At 47.3% G+C, this 21,044-nt stretch overlaps 1 protein-coding gene across 3 annotated transcripts; it reads right to left on the reverse strand.

Moving 5' to 3' along the window:
• Window positions 1–1,131: 1,131 nt before the first annotated feature.
• On the reverse strand, window positions 1,132–19,767 carry COPZ1 (COPI coat complex subunit zeta 1). 3 transcript variants are annotated; one of them, XM_010964422.3, is made up of 9 exons: window positions 19,683–19,767; window positions 9,747–9,815; window positions 8,350–8,431; window positions 7,646–7,737; window positions 6,194–6,249; window positions 4,813–4,890; window positions 4,602–4,653; window positions 3,359–3,397; window positions 1,132–2,561 (listed from the first exon to the last, which is right to left on the reverse strand). In XM_010964422.3, the coding sequence occupies exons 1-9, from the start codon at window positions 19,698–19,700 to the stop codon at window positions 2,514–2,516; spliced, it is 534 nt and encodes a 177-aa protein (XP_010962724.1). In that variant the 5' UTR covers window positions 19,701–19,767; the 3' UTR covers window positions 1,132–2,513. The 3 variants fall into 3 exon arrangements, with proteins under 3 accessions (XP_010962724.1, XP_045379517.1, XP_045379518.1); XM_045523561.2 differs by having other exon boundaries at window positions 9,747–9,899; window positions 19,683–19,725; XM_045523562.2 differs by lacking the exon at window positions 4,813–4,890 and having other exon boundaries at window positions 9,747–9,899; window positions 19,683–19,725.
• Window positions 19,768–21,044: the final 1,277 nt, after the last annotated feature.

Raw genomic sequence — 21,044 nt, forward strand, 5'->3', positions numbered from 1 at the left:
ACCAGGGTCAGTGCAGAGTAGGAAGATTAGGATGGGGAGGCTGGACATTGCTTTTCCCCCAGCTCTGACAGGCAAAGACAAAAATACCTAACCCTTATCCCTTGGACCCAGACTTTCAATGCAGGACTGTGGGGGTGGTATACCCGAGCGAGCATCCTTCTTTTTCTCCGTCTGCTGAGGGGAAACCCAGGCACAGGTGCCCCACAGTTGCTGAGCTGAATTGCTAGGTTCTCACAGAAGAGCAGGCAAGTCTAGACAACTCTAGATTTCACGTTGATGCTCGAGAGGCTCTTCCCCCTCCAGTTACTTTCCTTCCCTCATCCTTTCCTAACTCAGGTCCTGATGCCGTCCCCCTTGCTTAATCCTGGAATTACAGGCCCATCTCATGAACAGTAGAGGTGACTGAGGAGACCTTTAGAATGGCAGTGCAGAGAAGGGCTCCCCACACTCCCCCCTCCTTAAAATCCTGCAGAGGAAGGGGGAAAGAAAACCAAAGCATTCTCCTGTCGCCGCGGCAACCATAAAACCCCCAGCTAAATCCATCTTGTGAGCTCACCGCCCCATTAAGATGCAGGGCCAGGCTCCGCGCCAGCCCAGCCACATTCATTTGTGCGAATAAAGGTGGAGAAGGGGGAGGGGAGCAGGCTCTGGAGGGACGGGGAAATGGCGAGAAGAGGTTATTTACACCACCGTCCTGACCTTCTGGAGCAGCGCTGGCTCCGATAAATAACCCGCTCAGCGCCATTTCAGAGCGGGAGTGGGAGGTGCAGGAAGGGAGCCGGGGCTGCAGGCGAGCCCCCACGCAGGTGCGCGTCTCCGGGTTACTAATGGCTGAGGCGGGAGCAGGCAGCTGGCTTTGGGGTGGTGGGGGAGAACTCAGTTCCCTGGGACTCCCACAGAGAAAATACCATCCCCACCTCACCCCTGGCGCCAATTTCCAGGCGAGTGGACGGAGAGATGCCAAGGAGGGAAACAGCTCCGTAAATTAGGGATGGGGGTGGAATGCTGGGGAGTCTCTGAGGTAGGAGGGAAGAAATATTATAAGATGGGGAGCGAGGAGGGGAAGCTAGAGGAATAGGAGCAGCTGCCAAAAAGAGAGGAAGAGGAACAGAAAACATCACACAAAGGCAGTTTGGAAAAAGAAATGTTTTATTCCTCTTTGCACAGAGCAGTATATGAAGGTGGCCATCATCCTGACCCCATACATCACTGACACAAAAATGCCCCCTCAAGGATGCCCAGTTATCCGCCCCACTTGAGTCCTGGAGAGTTGTCAGTTAGTGAGTCGGGCAGAACACTAAATCTCAGGAAGGTTTTTTGAGACATTTCTGTGGGGCTAAGGGGAAAGATGAGACCCAAGAGTGGGTGTTCCATCCTCCATCTTCCTGGGGACATCCAAATCCCAAAGGTTTTCTGAAGAAAGGCACCTCTCTCAGCATCCCAGGGAGGGGAGGCGCCCAGACCTACCGCCTGGATGTGAGGCTGAGGCGGAGAGAGGACAGGGTAAAGCCGCAGAGATCACAGACCCCAGGCTGAGGAGTGAAATGCATGTGGGGGAGAAAAGGGGACCGAGAGAGCCCAGAGGCCCAAGTCATAAATTCCACCCTGTCCCCAGTATGGAGCAGAAACTCTTCTTCCCAAGACTAGAATAGTTTTAGTTCAGGGACTGGCTTTGCTCCAGGGCACAGAGAGGACAAGCCAGGCAAAGATCCCACGGGTGGTGAAGGTGGAGAGTTAAGGTATCCGGACCAAGCGATGGACACTCCCACAACGAACACTCAGACCACAGGGGGTGTGGAGCTATAAGCCAGGGTCGGGGGAAAAATGCAGCTGTGTGTGTCTGGAATACAGAATTTTTTATCAGCCCTCTCCAATAAAATTTAAATCACTGCTTCTTTGACCCTGTCCCTTGCCCATGAGCTGTTCCCAATCCTTTTTCCCAAGGCAGGAGGACTGGGCAGTAAGAAGGAATAAGAGAAAATATCGAGGCCAGTAAGCAGAGCTGCAGCTGAGACTTGCCCTGCCTCTCCCCACCCCCACTCATTCTATAGAAAAGAATTCTCTCTCCCTCCCTTTGCTGGACATATGGGCTGTTGGGATGAAGGCCGGTAAAGGCAAAGGGAGGAAAACACTCAGCACATTCTTTCCCCTGCTTTGATCTGAAGTCTAGCTGCAGCAAAGGGCACAGAAGTTGAGGAGAAAATATGGGGGACAGGAGAGCTTGGGAGCATAAGCCCGTCTAGAAAGGAAGAGGGTGCTTCCCCTGCCCTTTGTCCAAATTGCTGAGAGCTTTACTCCCACAGCTGCAAAAAAGAGTGAGAAGGAAAGGGAAGTGTATAAGGGTTGGAGCAGGGAGAGAGGGGGTGGGGGGCAACCACAAACAGAACGGAGATTGAAGGATCCTTGTGATCCCCCAAGATGACCCTGAGAGCATCAGCTGGGGGACTGGATGAGAAGTCACAGCAGACATGTGGATTTTTTGAGGGAGTGAGGAGCCAGGAACAGTGGGGTCTTCAGCGAAGGAGTGACCACTTGATCTGCTCTTTGGCTGACTGCAGCACCTGCAGGGACAAGGGCAGCACTGAGGGCGTGCTGGGGGCACAGTGGGGATGGGGACTGCGGCTCTCCTTCCCCTCACTTGCCTTCCCTGTCCTCAGAAGAATGGCAAATTAAAAAATCCCCAAGGGTAGAGGGATGGGAAGAAGCTCTCTAAGGCCCTAGAGGATTGTCAGTTTGGGAAATTCCAAAAACACTCAAATCCACTGGGGGGATGAAGAGAGAAGAGGTATACCTGGGAAGAAAGAAAAAAACTGGGGGTTACTGGACATGTGTTGGGGGGGTTACCACATCCAGATGGACTTCTTGGTGAGAATTCCAAGTGGGTAGAAAACAGAATCCCTCCTCTGCCCACCCCACGGCATCAGGTAGACAATCTATCTGCAAAATAGCAGGATAGATCTGCAAAACCCGCATATTCTAGAATACGCATTTCCAGCTTAGCCCTCATTTGAATAATAAGAGAAAGAGAGAGAGTGTGTGTGCACACACATAGACCATCTGCTTAAGGCAAGCCTCTGCTGGGGAATAAATCACTGAATGAGGCATCAGGCAGGGAGGCTGTGAAGGGTACAGAACAAGGCTGACAGCCACTGCTCACAGGAAACTGGGATGGGAGCTGGGAGGGGCAGGGAGCGGTGGGCTGTACAAGTCCCCACTCTCTGGACTAAGAGGGAGCCAAAGAAGATTTGTCTGCAGTCTCCAGTCTCCTGCAGGCTGGCTGGGTGGGTTGGGGTGGATGCTACGCTAGCCTCTTTAGAGACCCAGTCCATCTGGAGAGGAAGAAGGAGGAAAGTCATACCTGAGACACAGTCTGCTCCGTAAGGGGGACATCTTCTCCCTACGGCACAGAGAGACAAGCATTCAGCGTGGAAGAAGGCTGGAATAAGACCTGACTGAGACTGGGCAGTGCAGAAGGAGGAGGTGGTCCTTTAAACTGAAGCGAAGGGCAGATGCCCTAAATGTCTCAGTCCCTCCTAGGGACTAGTTAGTACAGCCACAATTGTACTTGGCCAGAGGGACCCTGGAGCAGAAAGGGGTCACTTCATCCATCTTCTGTTTTAAGGCAGGAGGACTTCTTAAAAGATTTATTCCATTCCAAGTCATCAGCAGGTTATCTGATCCACAACTTGGAGGTGGGAGACCTGATTCCCTAGTCAGAGAAGACCTTCCCTGAATATCAATATCGCTAGGGAAAGGATGAGGGGGAGCCCGGGGTAGTTTAATGGATCCCGCAAGGCCTGATGGGTAACGACAGCATGTTAATTTGAAGAAATAAACTGCTGCAACAGCAGCCTGAGAAAGGAAAGGAGGGAGTTGGTGAGGGGGGAGAACCTTCTCTCTTGCCACATAGAGACATATGTTAGAGGAGAAGATTAAACTATGCAAATGGAGCCCACGGCAGTTAAGGGAGAAGATTTCCCATTACCCAGCACTGTCAGCCTTCACTCTGTGGAGGTCAGAGCCGGGGACGTTCTGCGAATGGGGGAGACTGGCTTTGCTCAGACAGCTCTGCACATCTACAATTTGCTGGTGGGCTCTTCTGCACCCAGCAGAACTGGAGCTTGCTATGGTTAATTCAGAGGCCTCTTTCTGATTCCACTAGCACCAAACAGGACAGAGGTTCCGGCAAATAAGTACTTCTTGATGGAAACGTGTTATTCTCCGTTAGATAAGACTTTAAAAGACAAGGAAGACATTCCTTTGCCTCAGATGATTGGGATTCATCCCCAAGGGAAGAATAAGCTAACCTCAAATTCCTTTATAGTTTCAGAACCATCAATATTACAGTTCCTTTAATTTCATCTTTGATTTCATAAGTATGTATTAAATGTCCACTGTGTGCAAAGACTGTATGAGATGCTAGGTACCAGGTTAGGGGCAGAAATACATTCCTTTTGCTTCTCTTCTTTGAGACAGTGAGAATTTGCAAGGGAAGGAGACGTTGCATGTATTCCATAAGCCGGACCCTTAGATGCATTTAACAGGTCTGGCCCTGGAGGGCGAGCAGACGGGGGAAGGGAGGAGAGCTTAGTCCCACTTACCCTTAATGCTACCCGGTGCACCACTTGCTGGGGATCACTCTCTAGGATCACCCTGAAAAGACAAAGAAGAGACCACTGTCCATTCGGTCCTGGAGGACCAACTTGCTATGGGGATACTCTGGTCACTCAGCCCACTTGCTTCAGAACAGGGGCAGTGGCCCCACTCCCTCACCCCAGGTTCAGGGAGGTCTGCGGAGGTCAGAGAACTCACCCTCCATCTACGATTTCATCCACAGCCAAAAAGAGCCCCTCCATGTTCTCCAGCAGAGCTCGCTTTTCTACATTTTTCCTGAGTCCACAAGAGAAGAGAAAAACCAGCCTGGGTGTGAAAGGGATCCTAGGACACCATCTGAGTTGGGGATCCTAAACTAGACCAATAAATGTCTCCACTAACCACACAGACAAAGAAGTAAATAAGCAAATAACTTTCTGGCTAACCCACTCTAATCCCCTTCCTACTTTTATTTGATGAGAAAGGATTAGAGATGTCAGGTAAGAGATTCAAAATATACAGTCAGTTTCTGACTGTTCAAGGGCTGATTTCCAGAGCTACTGTTTCTTTCCTACCTGCCATGACGCAGCTGACAACGTTGCTCATGAACACTGACATCAGTGGGTGGAAAAAAGGAAATAAACAGAGCTAAAGCTCAATCTGGAGGTGGTGGGAGATGAGGAGGGGTTGAGTGCAGTCTATTTGCACTCAAGCTCCGACAAACTTTCTAAGCTTCTCTCCGCTCCCCCTCCTCTCCCTCCCTCCCCAGCTCTGCTCAGGCCTTGAAAAGAAGCCCAGCTAGGGGGCTGAGACCAGTCGGGCCCAGCACCCACCAGCCTCAGATCCGGTGGCTGGTGCATACTGCCCGTCACATCCGTCAGTTTGACTCTTTCACTAGATCACCGAAATGAAGTCTATTCATTCACCTGGCTAAGAAATAAATCATCCCCTTCCTGAGGAAATCTGAGCCATTCACCCTGCTGATTTTGTGGGGCCGAGAGTGCCTGCTGCTTTGCTCCGGACGGCTGTCTGTACGGGGTTCACTTGAGAGCCCGGGACGTTTTCAGGAAAAGTATCTTATATCTCTTCTACTGCCCATCTATGTAGGGAACAGAGGGCTGGTGGGGAGGTGGACGGGGAGGAGAAGGTAAAAGGAACATTCCTGTTCTATAGAAGGAAAAACTAAGGGCTAGACTTGAAAAATTAAGAGTGCTGCCTTCGTCCCCACAGTGCCAATGTTTCATCTGAGACATTTCCCTATGCATGTCTCTTCTCTATGTCTGATGCAAAGAATGAAGCCCAACCAGGAAAGCACCTTGAAGGTGCTTGGGCCTCTGACAGAGCCACTGGGGAACATGAGAGCAGATGCAGAGGTGAAGATTCTTCTCCCTCCCAATCCCTTTTCCCAGGAGAATTACTTTCCAGGAGTAACAGACTCTCCCATCCAGTCCTCCCCATCAGTGCAAATCACTCTGAAATAATAAACCCAACTTCTCAAGGTAAATCAACTCCTGGAGCCTCTGCTGATCCCCTACAAACCCCTGGGCCTGAAGAATAGTGACTTTCTCTCCCAAACAGATGTCAAGAATGGCCTGCTCACCTCAGCATCTGGCTCAATGAGTCGAAGAGGCAGTTCAGAACAGCCATGAGCATTAGCTGTTTGGAGACAGAAGAAGCAGAAGGATAAGGTTCAAGGCCCTGAAAGTGGCTACCTGAAAACCCTCTGATTCATTAAGCGTCAAAGGACACAGGCTTTCACAAAGGACCAAAAGCATAAGGTGGAAGTGAGAGCAAAACAGGAAGAGGACCTGTGGTTTCTCACAGAAATAAATTCTGCTACACGAACCTGCAATTAGAAGTCTCTCTTTGACCAGACTGCAAACAGAACTTCCCTGTCACAGTCCACTGCGTGTCTTTACCAACAGTGTATGTGTTACCCTATGTGAGAAATCATTAACCAAGCAATAGCTGAGGTCAGAGAGCTGTGGGAAAAGCATGGACTTTGGAGTCAGACAGACCTGGGCTTCCCTCCCAGCTGGGCCATTTCTAGCCGTGTGACCCTGGGAAAGTTATCTGGTTGAGGGGGGTGAGGCATATAGCTCAGGGTAAAGCACGTGCTTGGCATGCACGAGGTTCTGGGTTCAACCCCAGTGCCTCTGTTAAGGGGGAGAAAAAGTTAAGAAGTAATACGTATTTTAAAAAAAAGTTATCACGTCGAACCACATGAAACTGCCACTTGGTTGTCAAATACAAGTAATTGCATATGGTTCCTCAAGGTTTAGTTTCCTCATCTATAATGCCCAAAACTCAAAGAAGTGCTATAAGGTTTAAATAACAATGTACTCTACAAAGCACTTACAGCAATAAGAGCTCTGGGAGAACTGGTTCTCTCAAACTTCTACTTTTGCCTCAAATTATATGGGGGCCCATTTTTACTTATGTACTCTCCTGGAAGTTGCAACCTAAGGTTAATAGTTTTTCTGCGTATAGGAAGTAAGTTAGAACTATACCCACAGTCCTCTCAAGTGAGCTCCTCAAAATGTATGGCTTCAACATGACCCAGAATGTTGCCTAATTGACCCAAACTCAGCTGGGTGTGGACCCTTCACAGCAGGAGCAAGCATCCCTCTGAACCTTGACCACACCTCAGAAATCCATCTTAAAAAACACTATCCAGGGCGGGAGGGTAGAGCTCAGTGGTAGAGCATGTACTTAGCATGCACAAGGTCCTGGGTTCAATCCCCAGCACCTCCATTAAAGAAAACAAACAAAAAAACACTACCCAGGGAAGGCCACTGATATTATATGTTGGTATGTATTAAAACACAGACGGTGTGTCCCACATGGAAATAAGAAATCTGGGAAAACTTCCAGTCTAGGTTGCTTCAGTTGCTAGGCCACGTCTGTGAGGCTGATGGATCTCTGATAACTTCATTAAGCAGGCAGAAGCCAGAGGGATGTGACAGTCCTAGGGCCCAGAACCAGGCACTAAGTCCTGCCTGTGGTTCAGGAGGTGGGAGCAGAGACGGTAAAGAGGGCTGGGCAGTCTCACCTCATTCTCATAGGAGCTGCCAATCACATAGAAATAGAGATCGATACTGCTTTTGTATACCACCGTCAGGCCTTCCAAAAGGGCAATTTCACCTGGGGGGGAGGAGTGGAAACAGTGAGACAAGGAAGTGGGACAGAGAGAGTTACCATGAACACCTGGAATCCAGCTGTGTAGGGATGAGGTAAGGTAGGTCTTAATGACCCCCCAAGATGGAAGTTGACCTGCTTTTTCTTTTCGGGCCATAGCAGAAGAAGGCAAGTATAAACCTGGTGGAGTCTAACTGTATCTTCTCTGGCCACGCTACCCCTCCCCACCACTCCCCTTATTTCCCTCCTTGTATACGAGACAGGATACTAGTCGATCCTTCGGAGGTGAAAATGCAGAGCGGTCACCTTTACAGACTTCCATTTACCTGCCCTAATGGATGCGGTATAAGCAGAGCTGCAGTTAAATTTGTCAAGTGAGGCTCATAAATCCAGGGACTAGACAGGTAGCTAACAGCCAACCTTCTAGCACGGTATTCCCGCGTGAGGCACACTCACCTCCCCATTACATTTCTGAAGAGTTTATTATACGAGGGGAGGAGGGAAAAAAAAGAGAAAAAGGAGGCAGAGTCATTTTATCCTTTCTCCGCAGTCCTGCCGCCACCCCCTTCCCACCATGGCTCCCCCACCACAGGGTGCAGGGAAAGGAAAACGACCTACTGTCAGTCCGATGGGTCTTGTTGAAAATGTTCTTCTCAAAGGCCTTTTGCTCCTTGACACTGGGGTAGGTGTCGTCATAGTACTGGTCAGAGGGAAAGGAGACGGGGTGGGTCGTTAGAGCCAGGAGCCCAGAATGATTAGTGGCTCTTTTGCCCTGGATCTTGGATTTCTCTCCTGAACTTCAAGGCGTGGGGTGAGGGAGAAATACTGACATGAAGAAGGGAGAACTCCAGAGGCAGGGAATGGGCGGTGAGGGATCAAATACAAAACAAACTGTTGAAGGGCCCTGCTGTAAGCCACCCCACCTCACGTCCCGAAGACTGTAAAGGCAAGAGGCCTACAAGCCGGGTGGTGGGGCTCTGCCCCGTCCGCACTCTAGGACAGCAGTCCCCAGGCCATTGGTAGGCACCCTTCCAGTTCCGGGAGCGGTGCTGGAGGACACAAAAGGCACCACCCTCACTGCGTGCCGTGCCGTGCCGCTGAGGAACAGGGTAGGGCTGCAAAGACCTCCTCTGGAGAAGGGCAAGCCCTGCCCTGTGCTCCCTGCCCTCTCATACCTTAGCTTTCTTCCCAGCACCGATAGAAGCGGGAGGCGAGCTCACACACTGCGGAGCCCACTCCCAAGCTCTCCCTGGCATGGGGGTGGAGATGCAGGCTGCTAAATCGCTCTGCTCTTTAGGGGCTAATCCGTCGCAGTCAGCTGAAGACCTATGACAGGTCTGGCATTTAGTAACTGGATAACTGTTTCAAAAGGTGTCCTGCATAGTTACATCCAATTACAGGGAGGAACAGCTGGTGAATTCTAAACTAATCTCTACCTGCTGATTGATTTATGCTATGCTCGCCCAGAGTTAATACACCAGGGACAGAAAAAAATTTCTTCAGGAGGGGGAGAATATGGAGGGAGAGGAGAGGGGTGTCCTTTCTCCTCTCTTTCAGTAGATCCAAAGTTAGAAACTTCACACTGAGGAAGTCAGGAGGTGGCAAGCTTGGTGCAGACTGCAGACCTAGGGCTGGAACCCTGAGCCTGCAAGAGAATTCCCTGGAAAAATGCAGGCAGGGTGACAAGGGAGAAGGGAAAGGGACAGGAGTGACGGGCATGGGCGGGCTACTTCTCTCATCTAGACCCTGCTTTGTGCAAAAACCAAGGTTCCAAAGCTTTTCTCTGTTCTGATGCTGATGACAGAGGAGGTCAAAGTGTAAGAATGGCAAGTAGGGAAACAGGGCAACTAAGAGACAGAAGCACTTTAGGTTTTATGTGGAGTAGTCACAGGTAGTTGGAAGAATTCTCAAAATTCTGGTGTCAATGAATATGAGTTAATAGGGCCAGTCTCAAGACCCCGAGCTCAAAATAAGTCTCTGTCTTGCTCCTAAACTAATGTGAAAGGAAATCTCACCTTGGCAAAAAGTCGATCTCCATCATTGTCCAGAATCAGGATGGCTTTGACAGTATACAGGGAGGGTTCCTGAAGAGATATGAACATACCTTCAGTCCTGAAGGCTCCTGCCACCACTAGCAAACCAGATACCTTCCCCTGGTCCCACTGGGGCTGCAAGAGGATACAGAAGTGCCTCTGTATGTCCCCATCCCAACCTGGTTAGATTTTGACATTTCCCACCGAAAATGACCAAGTGGTGAATGAACTGAATTGAGGGAGGGGACATTTCAACAAAGGACTCCAAAGTAGCAGAAACAGTTTCTATGAGCCAGACTCACAGAGGGTTTAATCAAGGTAGGTCATGCTGTTATTTCCAAGTATTATGCTACAGTTATTTTCCAAATTACTCTCCCTCCCTGGTCTGCACAGGTAGGTATGGAATGTGACTAGATTAATTAATAGGCACTGCACGAGGCTATCTGAAAAGAGGGCTGAATGCCCTAGTGTACTTGGAAGTTTCTGCAGTCCCAATGCAGCAGCAATGCAGAGGCATAAAGCAAGCCTTCCCTAAACCACCCACACACTGAGCAGAGGGAAATGAGCACGCATGCGCGCGCGCGCGCACACACACACCCACCACACACACACACACACACCCACCACACACACACACACACACACACCCCAGTTCTGAATGCAGCCCAGTGAGACATTTATCTTCCAAGATTTCCCCTAGGATCCCAATTCCTCCACTCTACCCTGACCACCACCACTTAACTCGCCAAGAGAAAAACCAATCTGAATTTGGGGGGAGTTAAGGAGCAGTTAAGAAGAGGATGCGTCTAAGAAACACGCAGGAGCCTGGAGATAATGAGCAGGAGAGGAGTGCTCTTTCATTATCAAGACTCAAGCTCTGAGGAAACTGGCTCTCATAAGGAAATCAGAGCCTTAGCCTTAATGGTTACACTCAAACTCAAAGCATATCCCTTTGCAAAAGCTCCTCTATTCCTGCAACTTCCAAGGAACCAGCTAACCAGGGAAGGAAGAAGAGGAAGGGAGGGGAGTCGGTGGTACATGTGTGGAAGGTGTCTGCAAGCTCACATTCCTAGACTTTCTACTCAACATTACTTACCACTGACATCCTTCTCCAGTGCTATGAGGCAAGGCTGTTGCTTTGCTACCTCCCTTTCCTGGCCTTACATAGGAAACCCACAGTCCTCACAGGAGCCAAACATATCCTCTAAGTGTATGTTTAACAAAGACCCATGAGTACAGAGGAAAGAATCGCTGCCAAGGACCCGCAGCCTCTGCCGAGGTAAAATGCCCCATGAGGCTCCAGGAGGTTTCTGGTTCCACGCAAAGAACCAACCTTAGCTCAAGGAGTTAAGAGTGAGAGTAAAGGGAACCGATTCTTTAAAGAAGAGGGGTGATGAAGAATGTAAGCTTCCCCCACTTGGATTCTTGAGGACAGAAACTTTTGTTTTATTCACTGATTCATTACAAGTGTCCAGAACAAGGCCTGACACATACTAAACTCTCAATATTTGTTGAATGATTATGAAAATAAATGAAGTTTGATAGTAAAGTTAAAATTTACGGATGCAGTAAGCATCGAGAGGACCCCCCTCTACATACAGGTAGGTTTTCTGGTGTGGTCATTTTGTGTGATATTACTACCAACTCCTCCTCCTCTGATAGACACTCCTGAGAGGTGCCCACCCTATATACACTGCTGTCTGGAATACTCTCAATACTCTCACAAACTAAGGGACTCTATCTAGCAGAAAGAGGTCCCATAGGGTCTCACCGAAAAGGTCACAAATAGAGCAGCTTTCCTAACTCCTAATTCCCCACGGAAAGATCTGCCCATAAAGCAGGCTCAATTCTATAGCGACTTGGATCCTCAAGTCACCAAAAGGGAGACACCCCTGGGAAGGAGTTTCCTTAAGAGAGCAAAAGAAGTCCATAAGGAAGGAAATTTAGAAGTAATGCTTTTTCCCACAAAGTCTTCCCTGGAACTCTTTGGCTCTAGCTGCATTCACAGCAACCTTAGAGAGCTTCCCAGTGGTTAAAGTGGGCATTGATCTGGCACAGGCAACTGGTGCTTGCAGCCACAGAGTCTGGCATCCCTAGAAAGAACGGGATCCCAAAGCAAAGAAAAATCCTTATGGCCACCAGCCAAACAGAAGAGTCAGACAAGGTCCTCTGTGGCCAACAGGGTGAGAGAGGGCCTGAAAAACAGCTGGCAAAGAGCGAGACAGATTCCTGGGTTCTGCTCCCGGCTCTTTGCACTGGCTTCGGAGAAGATGCTATCAAGGAAACCTCAAAATAGAAACATGGATCTTCCTGGACAGAATAAAAAACAGGCAAAGGAAGGCAAGGAGAGGACAAGAAGTGACTTACTACAGGTCTGAAAGGCGTAAGAAGGTGCTAGACAAAAGGCAGGTCATTTCAAACTTCCAAAGGAATAATCCACTAAATAAAGCTGAGAACTTAGGCAAAGGCTTAAATGCCGCTTTAACTCCCCGCTCTGCTACAGCCAGAGCCAGCGGCTTCTTTACTTCTCCTGCCACCTCCTGACTGCAGCTGGTTCCACTTCAGCCGGGGGCCTTTACCTCTCTGGAGTGGGGAGGGCCTGGAGTTCCTCTCATAGCATAAAACCAGCCAGTTTAAAGGCCCCAGAAGCCATTACTGATCATGTAATTTCATTTTCAGTTTTTTGCAAAGGGCAAGTTTATAAATAACTCCCATCTATTAAGAAATGGGCTTCCTGGACAATGGACTAGGCTTGACCTTGTAACACGTTAAATGCTGATTACTGAGAAGGACCCTACGGGCTTAGGGCCATGTTCAAAGGACTGAAAAGGTCTAGTCTTCCCTCCCACTCCCAAATGGGTAGCTGCTAGAAAGCTTTCGAGACAAAGTTCTGTGATGCACTGACTTTCAGAGAGCCACAGCCTGAGTGTATAACAGAACTTCACCTCAAATGCTAACGATGCCTGGAAATGATGTGCAGGCAGACTGGTTTGTGGGAGGTGGGGTGGCTCAGACAGATTTTCATGGACGTTTTTATTATCAAGAAAACTAGACTTGACTCCTCAGGAGAGCTGAAACACCACCGAACAAGCAACAGGCCTGCTGCAAACAAGTCTTTGATCTCAATCAGAGGCTTCTGAAGCCCGGTGAAAAACATCAACATCTCCCAGTACCCCGGGCCCCAGTACACAGAGGACTAGAGGGAAAGAATCATTCCTAGTGCTGCCCCCTGTGGGCCTTCAGATGACCTGCAGCTTCCTCAGGATTATGATCATTAACAAAAAAAAATTTAAAAGGCAGCCCTGGAGAAAAGCTCTCTATTTGTGTGTTTTGAAAGTCAAACTAGGAGAGCTGGGGCCTGAAGTGCACTGAATTAAGTCTGCTCACAATGTGTACAATAAGACGATGCTCTGGGGTAGACTGTGATATGCCATCAGAAGAGGACTACGGTACTGCTTAGAGCAGGTAGACAGGATAGCTGGGGGCTGTGACTAATTATTTTATTATTTTTTGGGGGGAGCCAAGAAGCTTTCATGGAGTTAGAGGATGCTATCCACAAAGCTACTGTAAAGGGCACAAATAAAAATCTGGTTGAGATTCCTAGAAAGTTCTTCATTCCCCACTTCTAAAGAAATCTTTATAGCCATGCCAAAAGGTGGCACCCTGGCTTGACAATAGGTCTAGAAACTAGAAACAAGATGCTCTTCCTTCAACTCTATTTATAAAGTAAAATCAAGACAGTAAAAACGAGGAGAAATTTCTAGATACCACTCCCAGCTCCACATGGGTAAGCAGGGATTTTGCTCCCTGATTCTGTGCGAGTTTCTTTAAAATGAAAAGCTCCTGTGGGGTTGAGGGCGCCAATCTGCCAGCCACAAGCCTAGGAACTTCAGATGAGAAGAAAAGAAGAATTAACTAGAGGCTTTGACAGAGGAGTATAGTTCTCACCTATTACCTAAGGGTCTGCTTAGAACTGAGCGGCACAGCTCAGGAGAGAGGAGCCACAGGTCCCACAGAACATCACGCAGCTGACATGAGACCAAATATGGGCTATTAAGAGGAAACTGAACACAAGTCTTAGAAAGGAAGAACTGATGGCAGGAAGAGACACCTAGGAAGAATCCTCCTATCTGACACGGATACAGAACATGAAAGCCCAGTCACCAGCATTCTGCCACTACAGGGAAAAAATGTCTCTAAACTCCTAAAATCCTTTATAATGGTCTGCATCAGCCACTCACTCATGTTCTACCTCTCCCTGGGTCTCCGCTTTCTCACTGGAGAAATAAGAGGCCTGAGCGAGACCAGTTAAGGTTAATAACTTTTTTGAGTAATGGCAGGCCCCTCTGATAAGCTGATGAAATCTAGGGACCTTGTCACCAGAAAAATACACATTCACGAATTTTTATTATGATTTCAAGGAGTTCGTAGACCTAGGTTTGGAATTAAATGAGATTCTCTCTGAAGACAACAAGAGGGTGTGGGGAGGGGAGGAAAAAGGGGAAATGAGTGATATTTTTGTAAATCACCCCCTTTCCTCTGCCGTGCACCAAATAATGACTTCAATAAATAGGTGTGTGGCCTTCATAAATTAATAAATGATTGAGAAAACTAACACAGCCAGCAGGGGGAGCTAAGGTCAGCACCACACACTTTCAGCTCTCAATGGCTAAATCTGGTGGCTGTGAGAGGGGCAGGACAAAGATAACCAAGCCCCAAGTTTTGGGGGAATGCAAAGTCTCAGGTCCTTTCTTGAAATTCAGAAAGCCCATCTGCTAGAGAATTTTTTGCGCAGGGGTCACACAATACCTGATTCTTCAACTATTCTGGAAATGAAAGAGTTACAGAAATGTGGAACAAAGCAGGGAGCACTGCTGGGAAGAGAGATGAATTGAACAGGCAGAAATCAGAGTTCTCCACACCTGAGACCTGAGAGCAACATTAGAACTTGCTGCCTGCCTAGTCTGATCATCCAGGAGCCTTCATTTAAATATCACGCAGCAAAGAGAACAATCAAATGAGGCTAGATCTATTTCTGATCAGTCCTTGGTCATGATTTGTATCACAATTTATTCCCCACCCCACCCCCCATCTGCTCCTGCAAACAAAAAGCTAGTCTCTGAAAGACTGAATTGACAGCCCCTGTGTTCATCTTCCAGTCTATTTGCTTCTCCAAATCAACCCTGGAGGCAGAGTTGCTATCCTCTCCCCCAGTTTCAGTCTCCCTCTAATAAATAATAGAAAAGGAGCTGGAGAAAATCAGTAGACAGAGCTATCCAGGCCAATGGGCTGTGGATGTGGATATCTGCCTTAATAGTGGGAAAATTAGAAAGTCAAATAAGGAGACCTTGGCTTCATCTGCAGCACATAAGACTTAGGTTACACAACAGGAAAGACTTCCTGAAGAGACGGGGGTGGTCAAACACCAGAAGAGGTGACACAGGCTAGGAATCCAAAGACAGGAGAACTCCTCTTATTAAACCTGATCGGAGAGAAAGCCCATTCTATGCAGAATCAGAAGACGCAGGATGTGAGAGGGCCTTGCCAGTACAGGTATCTTTTAATGTGCATGGACTCAACCTCCCAATCCATCTTCATCAGCTGCCCATGGGCACTCTGCCTTCCATCGTCCTAATTACTCTAGCGTAAGTGGGTAGGCAGGCACTGATTCTTTATTCTTGTTCCATCCTTTATTTGCTTCCCTAGCTCCCCTTTTCATAACTAGTTTTCTTATCAATAACTTGACTCTAACCAAGTCATACTGATGGAGTCAGGCAAAAAACAGTAGCAAACATCTAGATGAAAAAGACCCTAAATCTGCCACTAGACTCCCTCAAATACCTGGATAATTGCATTCATCCTCTGCCTCCCAGGGAAGACCTAGCTTCTCAAGGGTCTGGCTTTCTTCATATGGAGGCCCCCTCCTCCTCTTCTGACCGTGTGACAGCTCCCCTAAACCTCTGATATAATTTATACCTTGCCAGGGACCAACTCTTTCCCACCACTGTGAAAGAGAGGGAAAAAATATATATAAATACGTCGGAAATCTATAACGAGGTCTTCTTGGAGGGCAAGACATGGGGAGAGTTAGAAGCAGCGTCAATTGCTCTTTGGGGGTTTTAGTTCAAGCCGAGGTCTGCTTCCAGCAATCAACCATTAAAACAAGCCGGCCAGAGTAACAGCACAGTTTATTCTGATCATTTAATTTGAAGTGTCAATAAATTAAACTTCAATCAATTAAACTAGGTGTGCAATAACCCAGATGGACACCCCGACACCAACATAATCACAATAAAAATTTTTATGGCTGCCAGGGACCTCACCGGGGGCAGTGCTGGCACTGCTCGCGCCCTAGCTGAGAAATATATCTCCACAGTGCAGGAACGAAGAGATTGCTTCTCCTAACGAAATGGACGGGCCAGGCACGGCAAGGACGCAGCTGGGAGAGGGGCACAGGGGACTGCCAGGAACGAGATGGGAGTGCTTTGGGGGCTTAATGTAATTGATACCTTTGCCCAGAGCAGGGGGAGGGGGCATTCAGGCCAAGCACCTCTACTGTTAGTGCCAAAAGAATTTAACAAAAGCCCCATTAAGATGATTCAGGACGCTAAGGCCACAGAGCAATATCAACCTTTAAGAGTCACTGATGTGTTCTGCATAGTTTCTTTCTCCATATATACGCACGCTCTTGTGCACTTTGGATGCCCTGATTTTTGAATGAGGCTTAGAATTCAGGATCTGGTCATTGTTTTAGGACAAAAATTTATTAAGGGGAGTGAAAGAATAGAATGAAGAAGTTTAGTTCGTAAAGCACTGGAAAAGCACTCAGAAAGTGAATCCAAAGAGGATTAGGAAAAATGAAACCTATGAGGAAAGATTTAAGGATCTAGACTGCTAGAGTAATTCAGCTTTGAGGGGGGTGGGAAAAAAAGGTAAAGGGGGAAGGGAGGAAGGGGATAAGTCACTATCTGTAAGATTCCATAGGTTATTAATGGAGAATGGTGGCCTGCAGAGAGCCCTCTCCAGTTACAACTAAGAGAGAACCAGCAGGAAAGAGGAAGCTGAATCCAAAGGTGTAGGCTAGGAGCATTCTTATCAAGCACTGGGAACAGGAGATGAAAGGGTCTCTCCTTACAGAGAGACCTGAGAAAGATTAGACAAATCTGCTTGAAAGCTCGGGCTGGATTACTTAATTCAAGAAATAAATGTGACCCATTGTAAAGTAACTAAAGGAAGGGGCCCCATTGGTATTTAGAAATTCCCATAATCAGATCAAATGTCAAATGATGATTCTTCTTGACCCCCACCCGCTAGATCACTCTTCCCTTCTTCTTCTCAATATCCTATGGCTATGTGTTTGTAGAGGTGAGGACAGAAGAATATGCTTTGATCAGATTTCCCCAGAGGTCCAGCCAAACCAGGAAACAGAAATGTGAAAGGAGGAAGCCTAAAGGAAATTTTTAGAAGGTGTCTAACCTCTCTGAGGAGTGGGTTGTTAAACACTACCCGGGTACAGTCAATTCTTTAGTTCAGGAGGGAGCTAAGGAAAGATCTGGGGAATTCCTCATCTATCTCATAATGAAGATGACCTAAGAATCAGGGGCTGCTGCTGAGTAGGCAGAGGAGGGGATGAGATTAAAAGGAGCAGTGAGGAAGGGTGATTCTGAACCAGAAGGAGCTAAATTTTGTGGACCAGTACAGGAGGGTAGTGAGAAGAGAAAATCTGAGGAAATATCACCTGATTCTCAATCAGCGTTCCTCATCGAAACTACTGAACACTGAAAATAAATACTATTTTCTCACTACTCCCTAGGATAGGACAAAACCAGTGACATTGTGGATACAGAAAAGTTGATTCATTACATTAATGAACACCTTAGGGCTTAATTCTCTCCTGGAACTCCAGTTGAGAGGGCCAAAATGGCGAGAAAGGTACACAAATTCTTAATTGGGGGCCCAAAATACATTGAAATAATACAGAGAAAAAAAAAAAGTTGGGAAGAGCTGACACAGAGGAAAGAAAATACTAGTTTAATATCCTAAGAACTCTGGAGACCAGCACAAGAACTGATACCTGTTGGTACTTTGTCCCCCAAAAAAGCTTTACATTACTAATAGCTGAAAGCACAGTTTTGCATACTGAAGAGGTGGAAAGCCCCTGAGATAACATGAGAGAGACACTTGGTCTGGGAGGATTAGGAATCAAAATCTAATCCTAGTTTTGATATTGTACTTCCTTGAGGAAGCCCTTTTCCCTAAACCTTCGTTTCCCCTCACCCCATTATGTAGGTTCCTCATGACAAAGAATCAGTAAGGTTCCTAAAGCAAACTTTAGGGGCAAGGATCTGTGAATTCAGCATCTTAGGTATAGATTAAAATGGATATAAGGAAGAAGCAGATTGAAACAGACTTCACTGAGGAAGCAGAGACAAGAAAGAGCTGAGGTAAGTGAAAATGTGACAGAGAATTTCACATACAACTCCCTCAACTCATCACTACACACAGAGCAGAGCCCTGGTTAAAAGGCCTCCCCAAGTATCACCTCCCTCACTCCTTCACCTCTAAGCAGGCTCCCTTCTAAACAGATTTAGGGAACAGTCAAAAAATTTCTAAAAACTCCCAAAGAAACCAATTCCCTAGAATTTATCCCAGTACGTTAAAAATATTGGTTAATTTCTTGGTACAGAAAATATCCTACTAGAAACTACTCAGATTTTAAAGTTTTCTACCAAGACTTAACCAACCCATATGATGGAAAGGAATTATTTCTATCTGTGTCATTTTGAAAGAGGGGAATTGAAACCTCTTATTCGCTTTTACCTGATGAGGCTCCAGCTGTGTACATGTAAATAGTTGAAGTGGGGGTGGGGGGGAGGCAAGAAAGAGACCTAGAGTTCAACTCAGTTAAGAAAGGAGCTGGGAACTAAATTCCTAGACACACATATAGGCTAATATCCAGAAACTGAAAGAAAAAAAAAAAATGACACTTGAGAGAAATGCTGCTCTGGTCCAGTTGTAAAGAAGAGGGAGAGAGAGAGAGAGAGAGAGAGGGAGAGAGAGGGAGAGAGAGAAAGAGAGGGAGAGAGAGAGAGAGAGAGAGAGAGAGAGAGAGAGAGAGAGGGAGAGAGAGGGAGAGAGAGAGAGAGAGAGAGAGAGAGAGAGAGTCTTTTTTTTTTAAACAAGCAAAAAGGATCATGTGGACAAGGACGCTAACACACCCCTTTTAGCCACCAAAATTCTCATATAACTGGAGGAATAGTTGGCATCCCAGATCCCACAATAAGAATTCCCAAAGTTTAAATGGGGAGGGAAAAGGAGAACAGAATTAGGAATCTGGAAAAAGATGCCACAATCCATCCTGACTCTATTAGGTGTCCCAGAACTCTGATGGAATGAATACTGATTCTTTACCATAACAAATCTATGTAATAGGGATTAACAGGAAACTGAAGTAAGAAGAAAATAGTTTTTCTGAAGGAATGTGATAGGAAATCAACGAAGAGTCAAACTGTGACAACTATCAGGAGGAGCATGTGATGACAAACAACTGCACTCTATGCTTACAATTTGGGGCGAGTTTGGGGGAAACTCAAATCAGAATACCACCCACAATGCTCAGAATCAAGGGGAACCTGAACGACCCTAAACCAGCACGCTTATGATCCTACGTGTCCTAAGAACTCCATGTGCTCCCTTCAACTTTCCACCGACTCTGCCCTCTCCCCGGCACAGCTTCCTACTCTAAACCGAGGTTTTAGCTCCTGCACTAGGCCACACGCTTATCCCAGGGGCCGGCAGAAGGTTCGGTCCCCGAGGATTACCCGGAACTCCCCTTTCTATCCTCTCCCACTCAGGCTGAACCCCGACTCCCGACCCCTCTGGACACCACAGCATCTCAACTGCCCCTCCGGCTCCTACCAAAATCAGCGCCTCCATCTTGCCCCGCAGCTGGTGCCGACGTGGAGCCGCAAAGAGAACGCCGCCGCTGATTGGCTCTACGTTCTCATTAGACCCCGCCCAAGATGAGGGTTATTGGACCCCCAGGTGCCAGCTATTGTTTATTGACCAATCAGTGTACTAGCCTGCCCAGCGGAAGCAAGGTGTCCAGCCAGAAGGCGCAAATGTTTGATTGTCAGTTTAAACACTCAATAAAACAACAAAACCTCATGACAGAATAGGGCAGGAGGGTCAGTGGGGCGGAGTTGTTTCCACGGGGAACGGAGGAAGCGAGTATTAATTTTCAGTTGGCTGGGCGGGACACGTGACATTGTGGGCCGGATTTAGCGACTTTAATTCGCACTCCCTTCAGGGGGCGCTGTGTCTCTTTAGCCCTTAACACTGGCAGCAATTCACGGGAATCCTATCTTAATCCACATTCCAGAGCCTCCATTAGGTCTCTCCTGTCCACGGTTGCTTTGGCAAACGCTTCTAGCTCTTCCTTCAGACTCGCTCAGATCATTTCAGCATACCCACATAAAGTCTGCGCAGCCATAGAGTAAAGCCACAAGATGGCCAGCGTGTTAACTAGATAAACCAAGGCTGCTAAAAGTTGATTGCAATAACAATCTGCTGTCCCAGGCTTTGCTGGACCCAGGGAAGGACAAGAAGCCAGTGAGTTTCTAAACGCAGATTTTTTTTTTTTTTTGGCTGGGCGTAAATCAGGGATGTTAGAGCTTTGGAGCCCAGAGAGGAGAGAGTAGGAGGGACAAAGAGATAAAGGGTCCAGGTTAAGGAAGGGTGTAGAGAGGAGGGTCTGTGGTTTTCCAACAGGGACAAGCCGTTGCAAAATGAGAAAAGAGAAGTTTACTGAATGCAGGGATTTTGCAATAGGGAAGGGTTTTGATGAAGTTTAGTTTTCCCCTACCCCTCAGTTCCTTGGTCCCTTAAGTCAGAGACACTTTCTAAAAGGTTCTTTTTGTGTTTTGTTTTGTTTTGTTTTCCCATATCTAACAATTATGTCTTTAGGAGTGCTCCAAAAAGAGCATCCCAAACCAGGAGTTTTTCTAATTATTTCAGAGTAGAGTCAGAGAAAAGTAAAGAACAATACAAAACAAACTGCAGAGCTAATGTATGCTATGAAGGAAGATGTATTATTTTCTGGTAAAGTCCCAGATGACAAGTCCCAAATATGGAAAAAGCAAGGGCTTAGCCTTTTTCTGTTCCAATGGGGAGTCATTCAAACGTTTAGCATTGTGCCTGGCATCACAAGGTTGTCCTTGGCTTGGCAGCTTAATGATAGTACTAATATTAATGATCACATACTATGTGCCAGGCACACGC

Source organism: Camelus bactrianus, chromosome 12, assembly GCF_048773025.1.
Source record: "Camelus bactrianus isolate YW-2024 breed Bactrian camel chromosome 12, ASM4877302v1, whole genome shotgun sequence".
In the NCBI taxonomy this organism is placed as follows: domain Eukaryota; kingdom Metazoa; phylum Chordata; class Mammalia; order Artiodactyla; family Camelidae; genus Camelus; species Camelus bactrianus.